Source organism: Wolffia australiana, chromosome 1 (assembly GCF_029677425.1).
Source record: "Wolffia australiana isolate 7733 chromosome 1, ASM2967742v1".
Classification (NCBI taxonomy): domain Eukaryota; kingdom Viridiplantae; phylum Streptophyta; class Magnoliopsida; order Alismatales; family Araceae; genus Wolffia; species Wolffia australiana.
This window is the reverse complement of record NC_135835.1, coordinates 8,885,228-8,903,527: the sequence shown is the minus strand read 5'-3', so window position 1 is coordinate 8,903,527 and position 18,300 is coordinate 8,885,228. Positions and strand designations below refer to the sequence as shown.

General features: G+C 39.2%; 2 protein-coding genes and 1 long non-coding RNA gene across 3 annotated transcripts; 1 reads left to right on the top strand and 2 right to left on the bottom strand.

Annotated features, from left to right (window-relative positions):
* Positions 1–274: 274 nt before the first annotated feature.
* Positions 275–3,382, top strand: TLP8 (tubby like protein 8). The gene is made up of 9 exons (XM_078590373.1): positions 275–702; positions 769–880; positions 1,220–1,396; positions 1,655–1,710; positions 1,796–1,892; positions 1,995–2,075; positions 2,156–2,251; positions 2,331–2,398; positions 3,115–3,382. The coding sequence occupies exons 1-9, from the start codon at positions 371–373 to the stop codon at positions 3,188–3,190; spliced, it is 1,095 nt and encodes a 364-aa protein (XP_078446499.1). The 5' UTR covers positions 275–370; the 3' UTR covers positions 3,191–3,382.
* A 933-nt stretch (positions 3,383–4,315) lies between these two features.
* On the bottom strand, positions 4,316–12,104 carry LOC144704973 (uncharacterized). The gene is made up of 3 exons (XR_013581935.1): positions 11,964–12,104; positions 9,923–9,988; positions 4,316–4,626 (listed from the first exon to the last, which is right to left on the bottom strand). It is a non-coding gene; the product is annotated as an uncharacterized LOC144704973 (long non-coding RNA).
* A 1,514-nt stretch (positions 12,105–13,618) lies between these two features.
* On the bottom strand, positions 13,619–16,843 carry LOC144704968 (uncharacterized). The gene is made up of 6 exons (XM_078577552.1): positions 16,459–16,843; positions 16,138–16,371; positions 15,405–15,578; positions 14,933–15,039; positions 14,549–14,856; positions 13,619–14,153 (listed from the first exon to the last, which is right to left on the bottom strand). Exons 1-6 carry the CDS (start codon positions 16,591–16,593, stop codon positions 13,690–13,692), a joined length of 1,422 nt encoding a protein of 473 aa, XP_078433678.1. The 5' UTR covers positions 16,594–16,843; the 3' UTR covers positions 13,619–13,689.
* Positions 16,844–18,300: the final 1,457 nt, after the last annotated feature.

The following is an 18,300-nucleotide window of genomic DNA, read 5'->3' as shown; positions in this document are numbered from 1 at the left end:
ATTACAGTACATCGGCAGAGCACCGCGAATCCAATCCGGCTGCACAGTACGGAGGATATAAATATGAAATCCTCAATTATTAGTTCCTGACCCTACCCTACTTGGAAGCCCAATGGGCCCATTTTTTTCAACTTTCGATTTATTTGTGGACGCAAACGGTTTAAAAATTAACGCTTTAAAGTAATAAAGTCTTTTGTCGTGGTAATAAAAGAAGGGATAAAGTTTTATTTTAGGGGTATAAATTCGACATGACGTGTGTTACTATTACCAAGAACATTCAAACCAACTTTGACCACCCTCCAAGTTCGAATTTGAATCTCCTTGTTGCTTCCCTCTCGATGTTCTACCGCGGTCGTTGATTCGAGCGTCGATGCCGATCGTCAGGGATTCAAACTGCTCGATCTCCGACCTCGCCGTTGATGGCGATGAAAAGGAGAATGTCGCTCCCCCAGGCAAATCTCGCGTCGTTGCCAAGGATTTGGGCGTGGAAAAGATTCCTCTCGCAGATGCCGATACCGAGAAATCTCGGCAAACAGCGAATGCGAAGCTGTCTTCGCAAAAGGTTTGCTTGCGGCAAGGAGAGCAGGAACGGTCTGTCGGGAGTTTGGGATCTTGGGAGCCCATCCCTTCGTCGTCTGAAGTATGGTATTTTTCCGATAATGAGGCCGCTCCAGCGTCTTCCTGGTCCACTCTCCCTAATAGGTTGGATTTCCCTTTCGTATTCTGAAAACTTTGAATGAGAAATGATGGGAGCACCTTCGATTTTAGGTCAATTCTCTTCATGCCGCTTCCCGTCGACGTTGGACGGTGTACGTGCATCATTGTGAAAGAGAAGACGCAGGGATCCAACGGAGTTTCTGTCTACTCTCTTTACACTAATGTAAGCCTGAGGGATTCTCCGCTGTCATTTATCATTTGGTCTGATTATGTCAGCTATTAATAATTTATAATCTGTATTTTTCTCTGATGCCTACCGGATTTTCTGTGCGGTGATTGACCAAATTCTAATCTTTTATGCGATTATTTTTAATGGAAATGATATTGGATGAGTGAAGGAGAGACTCAGACTGGAAAATTTGACGCGAACATGCGAATCAAACGTTCCACCTTTCAGTTCTCTATCGTCGATTTATCAAACGATCGTTTGCAAATCATCGCACTGAGGATTTAAATGTCAGTGCATTGTCCTGCTAATGTCGTGTGGGTGGATGATCATCAGGAAGGCCATGGAAGACGAGATCGAAAGTTGGCAGTTGCCCACCACAAGAGACGTGGTGGACGCTCAGAATTTTCAGTGGCGCAAAGCGTCAGCGGAATACTCAGTACTTCAGATGATGGTTTTTTGGGGACCGTCAAGGCTAATCTTCTAGGAACCAAGTACCATATCTGGGATCAGGTTAGCCTTTGAATATCACCATCTTTCCTCTGAAATTATAGTTGTTGTAGTCTAATTTCGGATCGTATCATTACTTGATTTTGTTGTTCATTGCCTTCAATCTGAGCAGTTCTCTGAAAATATTTGAGAATATGATAATATCATTTTCATGCTCATCTGTAATTTTTCTTGGGTTTTTGGACATTTGACGCATAATTTATTTTGAATACTTCTAATAATTCTTCTTCTGACGGTATACTCGGATGTTTTTCTTTACAGAGCAAGAATTCGATTCGTTCGAGAAAGAAAGAGTCAAAGCTCCTCGGCGTCGTAGAGTGCAATTTCTATCTTTTCTTTTCTTTCCTTCTATCATAACTTCATTTATTCTTTTCCTGTAACATCACTATTCATCCGTTCCAGGTTCGTTCCAACCGTGACGACAATGACCGGAAGTTTTAGACGCATGAGGGTACACATTCCAAAACAACACTCGATTCATATCAAGAACACATCCCAGGTCTGGATTTCGATGTCTCTCTCTTACACTGCATCATGCAACGTTATTTTTCTAGTCTTAAGAGACGTTATAATTGTACTCGTTGCATGTCTAATATTACAGTTTCAACAATCGAATCTCTGTGATTCCAAAGAACAGGAAAAATCACATCAGCTTTTATCAAGGGCTCCCCACTACAACAGGGTGAGCGAGATCTCATCTCCGAAGACTCCATTCTAAAATCTTTTGGTGCTCCTCGTTTTAAACATTTCTATTTCTTCCAGCTATCCAAGCGCTACGAGCTTGACTACAGAGACATAGGTGCCCGCGCATCGCCGAGGATCAAATCCTCTGTTAAGAATTTCCAACTTATTCTAGAAGTGAGTTGAAGAACAATTTGATTTTCAACTGCGAAAATTCGTTATTACTCTCGTATTAACTTTTTCGTATACACCTCAGAAAAACGAGCTGCTGTCAATTCTACAGCTGGGTAGGATCGAGAAGATGAAGTTTCTCATGGAGTACAGGTGAGAGAGAGAGAGAGAGAGAGAGAGAGAGAGAGAGAGAGAGAGAGAGAGAGAGAGAGAGAGAGAGAGAGAGAGAGATGTTTCTCATGGAGTACAGGTGGGAGAGATGGGGAGGGAGAAATTTAGCATAGGATAAAGGTGAGAGAGGGAGAGAAGTTTCTCATAGAGTGAAGGTGAGAGTATAGGGTTTATGGTAAAGATAAGAGAGAGATTGATGGAGAAAGATAGATAGATCGAGAGAGAGAGAAGTTTCTCATAGAGTACAGGTGAGAGAGTATAGGGTTTATGGTAAAGATGTGAGAGATTGATGGAGAGAGAGACAAGTTTCCCTTAGAATACATGTGAGAGAATATCGGGTCTATGGTAAAGATGAGAGAGTGATTGATGGAGAAAGAGAGATAGATCGAGAGAGAGATAAGTTTCTGATAGAGTACAGGTGAGAGTATATGGTTTATGATAAAGATGAGAGAGAGATTCATGGAGAAAGAGAGATTGATGGAGAGAGAGATAAGTTTCTTACTGAGCACATGTGAGAGAGTATAGGGTTTATGGTAAAGATGAGAGAGAGATTGATGGAGAAAGAGAGATATATCGAGAGAGAGAGATGTCTCTCATAGAGTACAGGTCAGAGGAAAAGAAGTTTCTCACGGAGAACAGTTTATAGAAAGAGAGAGGGGCTTTCTTTTAATGGGTTTTGATTTGATTTTACTTTTCAGGTACCCGCTGACTGGTTACCAAGCATTCTGCATTTGCCTGGCATCTATAGACTCTAAACTGTGCTGTTCGTTGTAGTGAACTTTCTCTTTGGCCGCGTTTGTCAGAGTTTGAGAGAGAGATTGAAAACTGTAGAGTTAGAGAGGAAATGTGACAAGGCCTAGCGTACGTCAGTATCATACACCGTCGTTGAAAAAACTTGACGTTGACAGTGACGATGAATGGTACCACCTATTCAATTTTTTGGAGTTCATACCGGCAGCAAAATGTCTACAATCTTGACATCTGCGCATGCTAAACCGTACATTTAATGGTCTAGTATGTCTGGATGACATTAATAATGTCAACGTTGATCTTCTTAATAAATAGAAGATCAATCAAAATAAATTAAAACATTGTGCCTGGCTGTATCAATTATAGATCAGGGATGCGGACAGGATTGTTTTTTGTCCGGTGGAACAAGTTGACCGGGGGCACAGACAAATTCTGGGACAAAAATTCCTCCGAGGGGCAGCTGGACGGGATGTTTTTTGTCCCATAGCACGAAAACAGTTCGGCCCGGAGACTCAGACAGTGGATGGACGAAAGGTGGACGAATTATTAATTAAATGTTAGATAAAGTTTGCATAACCTGTTTGTTCTATTTGAAACATGGAAAATTCAATATTTAATCCCTCACTAATTTGGAATAAAATTATCTTTCATATACGCAGTTATAATCGTATTGTAGTAATTTATTGCGATAAACGAGTGCTTTAACAGATAATTAGGGTGAAATCTGATTTTCACATACCCTTTATCGTTTGATTAATTTCCCTAAGAATGCAATAAATCGTTTGAGAGATGTTAAAATTTCATTATTTAAACCCCACCAAAACAAAATCTTTTTATTACAATGGTGTCTTTTTCAAGTTAGATATTGAAATCTTTGTAATACTTATTTCTGAAAAATTCTATTGATTTTTACGTTGTAGAAAGTTGAAGTTAAAATTCATTATTAAATTCCAGATGAATGCAGATATTTCATTATTTGATCCCCAACTTTGTCAATCTAATGAATTTAGTGTTTGAAGAAGTCATCTACAATTTAGAAAGATGGGTATTCGATCATGGGATTTCCATGCTTAAATATGTGTCACATGGTGTGCGTAATTGATCAGTTTTTTTAAATACTCTTAGCTGCATCTTAAATTGAGATGGATATGTTGTAATAGAAAATTTCATATATTTCTTACGACCGCCCTTTGAAACATCCATTGGAGTTAAAAGGAAAGCACATAAACTGAAATGTAAAAAAAATTTCAGAGTAGGGCTAGATGTGGGCATGTGGCGTTCATCCATCACATCAAAGGTGAACCAGAAAGTAGGCTCCGTTTTTTCAGAGTCTGAGACAGAAGACTGATATAGAGTTCATGCATCAGTCCATCCAATTCGCTCAAAATTGCCTTCACTGTGGTGTAAAATGACGGTGTTGAGAAGGCTGTCTCTCCTCTCGCATTTTTAGGCAGTCCACACTGAAATCAGATCAACATCATAAGGAAACAAACTGAAACTGTTAATCCAAACAGGAATTCGAATGTAATCAATGGGTAACAAAGATTGATTGATGCAAATTGCTACCAATGGAAAATAGTTGAATGGCCTTTTTTTTAATGTCTCAAAGAAGTTATTTCTTTTCCGAGATATGTTAACATATTCCGACACGAATCGGTTACCGACCAAAAGGGTAAAAACAATTATCAACTCTGCAGAAATAACACAACATAGGAATGGCATCAGAGGAAGAGAGTGGAGACTTGAGAAAGAAAGTTGGGGATACAAAAAACAGTGTTGAGAACCGAAATTTCACTCAAATAAGATAGTCTGAATAGTTTCAATAAAGAGTAGAATTAACAAACAGGCTGTTAGGCAGTAAGAGGAAGTGAGCAGTTAACTCCCAGTGAGCAACCACAGATTACTTTCTAATCAGTCCAATTATTTACACTCAACAGTTACTCAAGTAGTAAATGTCAACCAAGGATAAAATACTACAAGTCAATGAAAAGTTATAACTACAGAGAACCGATGTAAAAAGTTGTTTTAGATATCATAAATTAAAACTACAGCTCAACCAATCTATATCCCATCATGTAATAGACATCCGACCTAAAGGGACGTTCAAGTGTTTCGGTTAAAAAATGAATGACCGGGTCTGTTAATACAGCCACAACCAAAGGTGAGATATATTTAGAAATAGAAAAATTAGTCTTTACTTCTGAAATTGGATACCTAGAGCATTTGAAATGTTGGCCAGAAGTCTGAGAAATCTTGAAAGTGAAATTTAAGAAGGAATTTGGCTTTATATCAGAAAAAATTGTTTCAAAATACAGAGCACAGTGTAATTTTGAAACTCTAGTTAAAAAGAAGGCTAGTCAACCATTTTCCACCAGAGAAATCTACAATAATTTTCAGATAAGACACATGAGTTCGAGAATATCATTTGGGAGACAATCATTTGACAAATGATTTCCTCAGAAAGATTCAAAATCACAAGGCGAAAAAAAATTCTAAATTTGGGAAGTGAAGATGAAAGACAAATTCAAAATCGCAGTTTTCAAATGGAAATTTCTTATTTCACATTAGAAACAGAATTTTGAGAAACTAAGATCAGAGCTAAGAAAAATAATTTCAAAATAACTCATCAGAGAGAGAGAGAGAAACTTTGCATTGCAGGTGAAAGGCAAATATTTGTGAAATGAAGATCAGGTACAGATTCCAAATTGCATTTCAGGAACAGATGTTGAAAACTGCAGATCAGAAACATAAATTCGAGAAATTTAGAACATTGAGAAATTTAAAACGCAGTTCCATCGGTAATTTCTAGAGCATTTAAATTCATAGATGGGGAAGGGTGGGAAAAAGCAGCAAGGATGGGGTACTAGCATGACTTATAGTAAGCATTAGAACGTAGCAGCAATGTAAACCCGTCCATTGCCTTCCTGTTTTCACCCCTTACTCTGTTACGTGTAAATGAGAAAGTTAAGAAAAAGAAGTATGCTCAAGAAAATGTCAGAAAGTGATATAACATAATGCACCATCATAGGAGTTGTCGTTGTCAAGAGAGTCATCATCGAAGTCAGATGAGTACTGGTCTACGCGACGGAACCATGCACGAACATCAGCATCTCAATGCTCTCTGCATCTAGGCGTGATCTTCTATACGTGGTGATGCTTCGGCCAACTGAAAAAAGACTCTCCACCGGTGCCCTGGTCGGGCTTACGACAAGAAATTGGGATGCAAATTTTGTCAAGTTCGGAAAGTATCGTGTTCCAACGTCCTTCCACCAGCTTAGTGGATTATCTTCCTCCTCACATCACGGGAGGTTTAGATACTTGTCGAGCTCTTGTCTAGGTGTTGAGCGTGGTCGTTGACTCTTGCACGGACGCGTATATTTTTGCTTGGAGGATACATAATGTTGCGAACGGTGTCTTTCAGATGGTTCACCCTGCTCCGAATCACATGTAGTTGCTTTTGTATTGCACACACAGTCTAAAAGACCACCAAGATAGGAAAGCACATCTTGGCGATATGACGGATGCACAACGTCTATTTTGGAAAATGGATCCAATGTCGTTGCCGTCGCCACAGTATGATTGCCCCAAAGTACCGTTGCATACTGCATCAACTTGTTATGCATAGCACTACAAGTCGAGCGCAATGCGTCCCTCTGCTCAGCATCCAAGGCTGCCCCATCACTGTACATAGCCTGCTCAAGTTGAGTCTTAAGCTCTGCGATCAATGATGTTACCTCAATGATTGGTAATTTCTTCGCAGAACACACAAGTCAAAACCCTGGCACAGTGGGTCGAGGATGCGCATATATTTATCAATCAACTCCTAGTCCTCTTGACTAGTGTTCGCCCGTCCCAATACCGGTACCAGATGCTGGTATCGGGACGGATGCTCTATCGGATACCGGAAAGGCATTTTCCGGTATCCATTTTTTTCGATATCCAGATATCGGATATCGGTTGCTACAGTGCCGATATCTGATACCGATATCCGTCTCGATGTCGGCATCCATCTCCGTCTCAATGGGGCAGATGACGATATCAGCACAATGGTTAACATGGGCATGAGAGTAACAGAAGAGCTTTCTAAATGATCAGACATCTCGTATAATATATACAGTCGCGTATTTTTAATGTCTTCCATATGGGATAACATGATCCGGGTTTTGTGTTTAACTCAGAATCTCTTTATCCCATATGGAAGGAAATACAAATCGTTGTTTCTATTTATTGGACGGTGTACTCATATATTAAATTATTAATATATATATAAGGGTCTAAAAATGTAACGGCAATTGATATAGATATTATTTTAATATTAAATATATTGTCGGCCTCATTTAATATTGTTAGTGAGATATATCTTGTATGGGTAATGGGCCTCTATGTTTAGCCCATTACCCTCTTATTCTCGTTTCTCTCTCCTAGGGTATATATACCCAACTCATGTACCTTCACTATTATGGGATTATTCTTCTTCTCTCAATCTCATCTTCTTCCTCCTAACCTAGGTTAGGGTTTCACAAATATATACAGAGAAAATTTTCTAATATCTCCCTTGTGGGATAACGGGATTCTGAGTTTACATTAACTTCGAATCCTGTTATCCCATATGGAAGAAAAAAAAAATTGCACTCTATATATTAACCGACATTGAATATAAATCAGAACCATACAACGCATATAAAACTTACAGGTAGAATGTGAAGTGTAGATTATTTTTATCAGTCGATACCGGGTATCAATATCAGGATATCGGATTCGATATCCGGATATCGAAAACCAAAAACCGGTATCTGATACCCTATTCGTCCTCACCCTCCTCCCCGATATCCGATACCGATATCCGTCTACCCTCAGAGATGGATATCGTCCGATATCCGATATCTGATATTCGGCACTGTCCGATACCGGATATCAAACGGATATCGGTTGGGCAAACCCTACTCCTGACATAGGGCATAATCTTTAGTCGACGTCGAAAGGAACCCCGCGCCCATATTGTCCAGTACCTCTCTCTTGGCAAGAGCGCGATCTAACATAATTAAAGTGGAGTTCCAGCACGTTCGGCTGTCAACCTTTATCTTGATCGAGTTTGGGAGCTCAAACATTTTCCACATATCAACATATCTCTCCATTCATTGCGTGGACCCCTGAATAGCATTGATGATGGTTCTCACACGTGAAACGACTATTCCCAAAGGTGCAACTGTCGGTAGTATATTCATCAACTTGTGATTGAGTCGGTTTATCCGTGTCCAACGATGTATATGTATGAAATTCTCGGACGCGTAGCGTATTACTTCCTGGTGCCTCAAGATTATGAATGATCTTCAGCCCGACCTGGACTGCGAGGTTGAGTACATGGGCAATGCATGGTACGTGTGGATCCATAGTGAATTACGGGTTTACGGTCTTCAGTTGATCTACAATAGAGGCCAGCATCGCTCTGTTGTTAGAAGCATTGTCCGTGGTGATGGCACAATGCTTCGACTCGATGCCATATTCATATGCAACTTCCACGACGATCCTCGCCAAGTTGGTGCCATAATGGGATGCCTTGATCTGTTGGGTAGCAAGGAGTAGCTCACAGAGCTTCCAGTCAGTGTCAATCCAGTGGGCAGTGACACCTAAAAGGGCGATGTTATTTTGTGATGTCCAAACATCCACGGTAAGAGAGACATTGTGGATGTTAGCAAACATTTCTATTAATTTCCCTTGGACTTCTCTGTACATGTTAGAGGCCGTTGCTTTGACCACATCTGGACCAGGGATGTCCCCAACCACTTGTGTCCCGTAGAATCATAGTCTTTAGAACGACTTCTTCTTCACAAGTTGCCAAGGAAGATCATTGTCACAGATGAACCTGGCGAACTCCTCCGTACACTCCACGTTGATGCCACGTAAGTACAACTTGTGGGATAGTAATTCGTAATGGAATATACTTCTTTGCTTCGTCTGGACTCCCTTGAGTTCATCGTGAAAATTACGATGTACTTTCTCTAGATGTCTCCGAAATACATTTGTGCTCTTATCTTTATTCCACTTGATGATGACCTTACGGGTGGGGTTCTGCGCTTGACAGAGCATACAATGGTACTCGTCCGAGACAACTTCAACAAATCGATCTATAACTTTAGACCGATTGTGTCTTATGCTTCGAGATGACACATTATCATCAACCTCTACGGGATAGCACTCCGCGGACACTGACGGCAAGCCCTAGCCATTTATTTTGGAGTGGTTGCAGATGTGTGTGACGTGCAATTTACACGACATATTAGAGTCACATTCAAAAATTAATGGAGAATTAAAACATTGTTTCAATACTCAAAGTTTGTAAAAGTTAAGAACGCAGAAAAAAATGTCTCTATTACAGTAATTCAATTGAAGGACACTTACATCAATCAGAATAAACAATCCATCACTCATATTTACTCAGTCGACTAATCAAATCCTAGTCCACTGTGTAGAATGGACTGATGGATCCATTTTAGTAGCCCATATGCGAAGGAGGATGGGTGGAATGAATCCATTTCTTCTTCTACGTATTGTCAAACCCATTTGGAGATGACTATTGATAATTAATCACAAATCTTTAACTGATTGAACTAACAATAGATTGACAGATCGATAAACATTCTGGCGGACTCAAGCACGATAATCACATAACACCAATGACAAAATGATATATATGCAACTACAAAATTGATTTATACGACAAATTGATATATATGTGACAAATTGATATATATGTACCTCTTTTGGGTCGATGACAAAGATGCCTGCAATAAAGAAGCTCCAGAACAGATGTGTAGGAATGATCTGAAATATTTGACAGGTTCCATGGAAAAATAGATATAAAATAGCCAAATAAAAATATATTGGGGCCTTTTAAGTATAATATTAATATTCTGTAAAAATTTTCTAGGCATTATAATGATTAATCTCAAATCATTTCGATTGAATTCAAATGAATTTTAAGAATTAGCATGCATCAGCTTAATTTGAAGAAATAATTCCCATATGAATTTGAAGAACATTATGAAGAAATTTCTACAGCGTCTTTGCGGCCCGCCAAAACAAAACAGGTTACAATATTGAACTCAATTATCTTAGAATTAGCATGCATCAGATTAATTTGAAGAAACAATTCCCATACGAATCTGAAGAACATTATGAAGAAATTTCTATAGCTTCCTTGCGGCCCGCCAGAACAGAACAGATTACATTATTTAACAGAAAAATAAATTCACATTTTGCAGATGAATCTTATACATAAAGATAAACTCGTTGGATACTTTAAATAGATGATTGACGACAAGATAGTAAGATAGCTGATAAACAAAAAGATAGATGGATGGTTCTTAGAAAGATCTATCTTTTGGTTCTTAGATAGATGTCATTATAGTACCAATAAATTCACTCTCCTTACCTGTCATATGAATTCTAACAAGAGATAGTGAAGATGAGAGCTCATTCAAATTAGCAAGACAGATAGTGAGAGGGATGGACAGACAGATAGGTGGATAAGGATAGAGGGAGATGGACAGACAGAGATATGTGGATAAGAATAGAGAAAGATAGACAGACAGAGATAGGTGGATAAGGATAGAGAGAGATGTACAGTCAGACATAGGTGGATAAGGATAGACAGACAGAGATAGGTGGATAAGGATAGAGAGAGATAGACAAACAGAGAAAGAGGAAGAGAGATATTTCCAACATTCAGAATCAGAATAGGCATGGCTAATTTGACTATGATACTACATACCAATAACTTCAGATTTTTAATCTGCTGAAAATCATGTGTGATATGATATGATATCATATTTCCAGCACTGAAGATCATGGTACGTGCGTACAATAGTTTTGATAAAGCATGAGTGACAGGGGGAGAAAATGAGAGCCCACTCGCCGGGTGAGAAGGAAATGTCAGAGGAGAGGAAGCAACAAATCATGGAGCAGGCGGAGACCAAAAGCAGAAGGCAAAGGAAGAGAACCCAGACGAGAGGGAGCGATAGAGAGAGATTGACAAATGTATAGATATGTAGAGAGTGAAAGACAGAGTGAGATAGACAGATAGATAGTTAGACAGAGAGATAGACAGATAGACAGTGAGATAGATAGATAGACAGTGAGATAGATAGATAGATAGGGAGAGATAAAGTTTTGACAGAGAGATAGATAGATAGGTAGATAGATATATAGATAGATACAGACAGATAGACAGACAGAGAGATAATTCTCCAACATTCAAAATCAGCATAGGCTGGGCTAATTTTTCTATGATATTGTATACCAATAACTTTAGATAGATAGATAGATATATAGACGGAGAGATAGATAGATATGGAGAGAGAGAAGGTTAGACAAAGAGATAGATAGACAGATTAGAGAGATAGAAAGATAGAGAGATGTAGAGATAGAGAATTTTCCAACATTCAAAATTAGCATGGGCTTCTCGAATTATATTGACATAGTAGAATTCTTAACTTCAATGTGAACGCAAGTGCTGAAATCATGTCTGATATGGTTTGATATACGTATGGAACAGTTCTAACATTTCCTTCTCACTCTGCCTTTCAAAATACGGGGGAGAAGATGAGAGCCCACTCGCCGAAAGAGAAGGAGATGGCAGAGGAGAGGAAGCAACAAGACATGGAGCAGACGGACATCAACAAACAGCAGGCAAAGGAAGAGATCAACAACATTGATGGATGGATAGATGCTAAACCGAAAGGTAGATGGATCATGGATGAGCACAAAGAAAGAGGGACGACATAAGGATGGCACAGACCTCGACGTCGGGGAAGTTCGACGACGCGAATGGGCGCGGAGGGCCACCGACCTGGTTGCTCCGGGGAGGGGTGGAGGATCGTACTGCGCCGGGAGGGGGTGATCTTCTTCTTCCGTTTTTGAAGGAAGCAGCTAGGGTGTGCCTGGTTCTTTCAAAAGAAACATATTGGAATGTAAAGTTATTTAAAACATTTTTTCATCGGGGACGAAGGACGGGACGGTTTTTATCCAGGACGGGACGAAAAACGGAATGGTTGGACGGGACGGGACGGTTCTTTTATCATCGGATGAAAAACCGTCCCATCCTTCGTCCCGGAACTAACTCTGGACGTCAGAAGGGATGAAATTCGTCCCGGCCCATCCGTCGTCCACGTCCGGGACGATCCGGATCTGTAGTAGCAATTATGTGGATGACCTCCAGGACCGCTTTAAAAAGGTATTTTACAAAGTTAATACAAAAAATTCTTCCACTTTAGAGGGCAAGATAATCTGCCTCATTTTTATTCCTCTGTCAAATAGTTTTTGCACCTAAATTTTTCTATTAATGTTTCTGCCTGAACCTCTCAGTATACTTCACGTTTCAACTCAGTTTCAATATAATTATATTTCTCTCTTTTTATTTTGACCCCAGAGTTATATTGGTTCTATTCTTCTATTAATTCTAAAGACCTCCAAATATCATCTTGATTCTATTGTCCTTAATTTGAATACAAATAATAAATATAATTTATAAACCTTATAAGTTTGTGTCAATAGGTATCATTTCTTTTCTTAATCCCCAAAGCTTATGTTAAGAATTCATAATTTCTTTTTTTACTTTATACCATATCAAATAAAGGTTTTATCATTTTTTCAATTGAATGATCAGATAGATTTGAATATAATCTTATATTTCCACTGAATTCCCAAAACTATAACCTAAAAATCTCTTTTCTAAATATTATCGGAGATTGGCAAACCATACATTAAAGGTTAAATGTCATCTAAAATATTTAGAAAAACTATATACTAAATTAATTCGGTGGACATCAAGGTTATTTATTTTTTCACACGATGATCTTCAATGATGATATAGGCTTAACAAGATGGTTTAAACATTTTCAATTAGGTTACACTACATTTTCCATGGTTTGAATGGTGCATTTACGACTCCAAGCAAAGATCGGTCATATCTCATTTATTTGACATGTGTTAAATGATCATTATAATCCAAGAGAATATTTTTAGCATAGGAAATATCATAGTACCTACAATAGGGCTCGGAATAGTATTTGTCTGCTTGACCAATATTTATATTCTAATTGTTATTATAAGAACAGCACACAGCTTTTAACGTTCTCTATTACTTCGGCTCAACCGCCTGAAAAAGCTGCGAAAGTACTACCTCATTCCAGGTGCTGCTCAATCATTATTGACATTTCCGCACAGATCTGCAGTTCATGTTGAACCTCGGGGATAAATAAGAAGCAAGGGAAGATGCGAGAAAACCTGCCTCCTATCCTTGGATGGGTGCAATTAGAGCTATATTTCTTTTTATTTCTGCACTATTCCTTGAGCAGAGAGAAAAAATATGAGGGATGAACTACCAAGAAACATAGATTACCTCAAGGTTTGCAGTCAGTAAACAGACCCATAAGCGGCATCAAGGCAACACCAGACCCAAAAAACCACCAGATATTTATAAACACCACTAGAGTCAAAATTCATTGAAAGAACTCTTCTTCCATTCATCTGGCTTTATCATCAGGTGCATTGAAGAAAAACTTTGGTAGGGATGCAATCCGAGGAAGTTGAAGAAGCAGCTCTCCAAAAGACTCTTTTCTCGAGATAGCCGCCCTCTGCGGTGGCCCGCCGTCCTTATCTTCCTCCTCTGATATTGGCAAATCAAACAGAGAAGACCTCTGAGTGGGTTCCTTCTGGAGAAGACAACAGAGAGAGTTGACCCTCGACATCAGAGAATTCTCATCGGAGGTGGCGAGACTCTGCGAATCACTGAGTAGATACTGCGTTATATCCTCTAAAATCACATCTTTCTGCTCGCCTGATGTCATCTTTTCAATGTGGTTGAAGATATCGGTCATGGACATGGACGGGTGCAGCCCAGGAACTTTCAACTGATCCCAGTTGGGGAAGCTTCTTACCTCACGAGCACCGCCGATTGTGCTCTCTTCGTTCATCCCAGAATCTAAGGCTGTAAATAAAGAAATGGATAAAATATGCATTATTGTAGATTTTAAGCTATCATGTAATTACAATAAAGTAATTCAATTACGTCGATTTTAGGATCAAGACATTTCATTCAGTCTCTCCTAAATAAAATGATGGGATAACTTACTAAAGAATAAGTTCCTCTTAAGTTGCCTATAAATAGAAGAAAATCCTTAGATCGCATGTCAGATTGAACCTCTCTAAGAGCTCCCATCACTCTTGAGAGGCTACCACTCAAGATCAACTACTTCAATGAATGCAGGTATGGTCCCCATCTTCCCTTAATTAATTGATTCGTCCTTAAGAATGCAAGTATTTATCACAGACAACTGAGAAAATTCTTGAGAGTTATTGTATTTAACTTAAAAGATAAAGAACCTGAGCATGGCGAAGGGGCCTCGTGGTCTTGGAGATCTCCGCTACGGGAAGAAGTAGATGGGCAAGGAGACTGTGTGTCATGGAATCCAGGGAAGAGGGTTCTTTCATGAAATTCGTTCTTTGTATCGTCATAGCGATGCCTGATTAAGTCTTGATCTTCCAACACAGGGCTTCTAGAAGAATCGAAGTAGGGAGAATCTAGTACAATTTCAGGTTGTCTGCTAAGAGAGTTGAGACGGGCATCACACTGAATGAGCTTCTCAAAATGCTTGCTCAGGAGACCCTGTGGGACCCGCAGAAAGTGCTTTCTGCCAAGTGAACAATAAATGAATTAAACAGAGAAAATGAATTAAAAATAGTCGATATATCGTCGATTACACTCACCTGTGTTTGCTTGCTTGGCCACCGGTAAAGTCTGAAGTGGCTTGCCACAAGGTGTGTTTTCTTGGCTGTGGGTTGGTCTCACGGAAGAAGAGTGGTTGCCTTGCTAGCTTCAGAAGAGAGAGGTAAAATTTGAGATAGGCGAAAAAAGTACCTTGGGAGTAGGGGTCAGTAATCTAAAATTCAGATCAGATCATGATCTAGTGATCTTGCTTGGTCGGAGTTTTAGATCGATCATGTTTGGAATAAAAAAATTAGTTAAAAAAATAAAAAATGAGCTCTCTCTCTCTCTCTCTCTCCTTCAGGATTGGTCGGCCCTCTTGATTGGATCTGATCAATGGGTTAATCGATCCAAGCTTTCTGATCGATCTAAATCCTTGTCCGAGAACTGATTATATTCAATTCAATCCGCTCACCTACCCCTACACGTAGAAAGAGCATCCGTAATAAGTTGGACTGATGAAAAGAGCATTACCACAATGTCCAAGGTGCCTGGACTGTTCTCCGCATAGCTCGCTTTAATGTCCAAGATATCTGACCATTGGATTTCAATTTTACTCTTAAGACCTCCGTCAAGAACTTCCCATACTAACTTCCGTTTTGCAAAATAACATTTTGCCACCAAGTCGCCTTCGTATCTAGACACACACTATTCAAAGGGGAATTACGATTAGTACAGTCAGAGGCATACACTTTGTGACTTTGACAAAATTTCGTCCGTTGAGATAGAACACGAAACAAATCCTTTCTAACATAGATCTAAATGCTCTTTTAAAAACAAGTAGAAATGTCGCTCCCAATTTTTTCCAATAATAATGAGTTCGAACAACAATATGTTAATCTCTAACATAGATGTAGAAATTAAAAATAATGCCAGACTCGCATACCCAGTTTGATGAATATATCTCTGCTTTACTCTAAAGGAGACAAAGAGGCTCGAGGCTGCGGCTGATCATGATTTTTTCTCAGATCTTGGGTTATGACGAGAATATTAGTACTGAACAGCGAAGCAGGGAATTTGGGGGACAATAAAAGGCATGAAAAATGGCAGGGAAGAAAATATAATTGGTCAAGCCATCCAGTTTTGCGAAAAACAAATTCAACACGGTACATGCATATATTTAGCAGAGAATGTTCTAGAAAACGACAGGCGACACCACGTGTGCTCAGATAAACTAAATTCACGATCAAAATGAGCACCAAATTACCTCCCAAGTGCCGATTCTTAAAATAGTGGCAGGGAAGTTGGAAGCCTTTATCTTGTCCGAAGAAGCAGAGGAAGCTCTGTGATCTTTCTTCTTTCCCATCTCAGATACGTCGTCAGAAGTTGAAAACGCCTTCGAAGAGTTCTCTTGAGAAAGCCTCATTTGAATTAAGTCTACCAAAGACGGACTTTTTCTCAGACGCAGCCCCAAAGGGCTTGGCTCATCGAGTGGGTTATACTGCAGTTAATCGGAAAACATCAAAAGATCAAGACTTGCATGACTGAATTCAACAGAAAATCAGAAAAAATAACTCGTATTACGCACCTCTGGAAAGGAAAAAGAGCATTTAGATCTCTTTTTATCAGGCCCCTGCTCATTCTCCAAAGAGTCATCACCTTCCAACTTCACCGCAGCCACAGACAACATCTCCTTGCCGCCAGAATCCGGAAGTCGAACCATAACAAATCCTCCACCGCTCGTCGTAATTCAATCAAAATATAAAGAACACAGCTTGAATCCCTTATAGAAACCCAGTCCCTGATACTTGGATTCACGGGGAAAACAAAACGCTACCTTTTTTACACCGCCTGAAGCAAAACTGCCGGATAAAAAAACCCCTAATTTTCAACCCTCCTCTTCATCTGCTCTCGCCCTTCCAATTTGCTCGGATGGAAGAATCTGGGAAGAACGCAGCGATTTCTCAAATCATTCGATGTATAAAGAAGACCTGGCAACGTGCCCACTTCCTCGGCAGCATGAAGGGTAAAAGGGTAAATTCCAGTCATTTGCTAGTCTTCATCGCGTGCCAGGGCGACACGTGTAGGTCGGAAGGTGAGGAGAGAGAAAGCAGTAGCTGACTGTCTTGCAGTTCGTGTGCGAGGGGCCCTTCTTGTCCACGTGGAAGCCTCTCATTGGTGGATGCATACTCGTGGAGTGAGACGTGGCCCCTCTCAGGACGACCAAGTTTGGAAATGGATAACGCAGAAAAGGCGGCGGTCAAGGGGGATGAACGGTTCTCTCTCCTCCAGCTGAATAGACGTTTTTGTCCCTGGATAGTGAACTCGTTCTGAAGCATTAATTTTTCAGTAATACCTGTAAATTCAGGAATATGAGCTTGAATTCATTTTTCCCTATTGCCATTCATCTAAAAATATTTTATCTAAGATTGAAAGGAAAAAACTAACAGCAAAGGTTAGTAGTTATCTTTCCGTGCTCTAGAGTACTCTTTTTCTCATTTCACTGCTTGCATTCTACTTAAGTCTATGTCCTGGTCTGCTTTGGATGATGTACGGAATTCTGATTAGTTCTTTTAAGTCAAAATTTAATTTTGTATTCTAGGTGTCATCAGTAAATGATTCTATAAACTTAAATTTCCTTTCCACCCCATCCTTTTTTGTAGCACATACATGTTACTTTAAACATCATCTATATATGACATAAAATCATCGTCATCCATAATATTAAAATCAAAAGAATAATTATAGTAGGAGTCAACTCACACTTATTTTGTCATGTAGAAAATATCAGCTATGTCACCTTCTCATCTATTTGTTGTTCATTATTTGATGTAGGTCCTCCTTTGTTCCATGTTTCTTGAAAATCTTTCTTTTCCCAAATCTTTTTGGATGGGTTTTTCATCCTTTTCCCCCTTCCTTTCTGCACTTGTTTCTTATCCTTCATAGGACATAAGGATTGGAAGTAACCTTATTACTGAGATAAAAACAAAGTATCCACTTTTTTAAGTTCCTATGGAGGTTGTCGAACTTAAAGGTGAGGAAGGCTACCTGTTATTCCCTGTAAGTTGAATGTTACAGAGTCTTCAGCATATTTTGTCAGGTTTTTCAATCATCTTGCTTGTGTTAACTAGATATATCTTTTTTCATCTCATGTGTAATGATTGAAATGAATAGTATATCAGAGAGTATGTCATTCAAGCCTTTATATGTTTCATTTGCTGTCATCTTCATGGTCCACTACTTTAAAGATAAATCAATATATTTTGGTTAATGTAAAAAATTTTAAATGTTTTATTCAGTTTCCTCATTGAGTTTAGAAGCTTGAGATATAGCACCCCACCATCTTCTTGATCTTCTCACATCCATTCATCATAAATAGTTTAAACTTGGTGACTAGAATTCATAAACTAGTTTATTTTCCTTTGATGTA

What these genes read in the sequence shown, in the direction of transcription:
- TLP8 (XM_078590373.1), top strand. Translation starts at nt 371, where the DNA reads ATGCCGATCGTCAGGGATTCAAACTGCTCGATCTCCGACCTCGCCGTT. An exon ending in ATTTCCAACTTATTCTAGAA is followed by an intron (nt 2,252 to 2,330) that starts GTGAGTTGAAGA and finishes TATACACCTCAG; the next exon opens with AAAAACGAGCTGCTGTCAAT. An exon ending in AAGTTTCTCATGGAGTACAG is followed by an intron (nt 2,399 to 3,114) that starts GTGAGAGAGAGA and finishes TTTACTTTTCAG; the next exon opens with GTACCCGCTGACTGGTTACC.
- LOC144704968 (XM_078577552.1), bottom strand. Translation starts at nt 16,593, where the DNA reads ATGGTTCGACTTCCGGATTCTGGCGGCAAGGAGATGTTGTCTGTGGCT. An exon ending in GCTCTTTTTCCTTTCCAGAG is followed by an intron (nt 16,372 to 16,458) that starts GTGCGTAATACG and finishes GATTAACTGCAG; the next exon opens with TATAACCCACTCGATGAGCC. An exon ending in TAAGAATCGGCACTTGGGAG is followed by an intron (nt 15,579 to 16,137) that starts GTAATTTGGTGC and finishes CCCTTTGAATAG; the next exon opens with TGTGTGTCTAGATACGAAGG.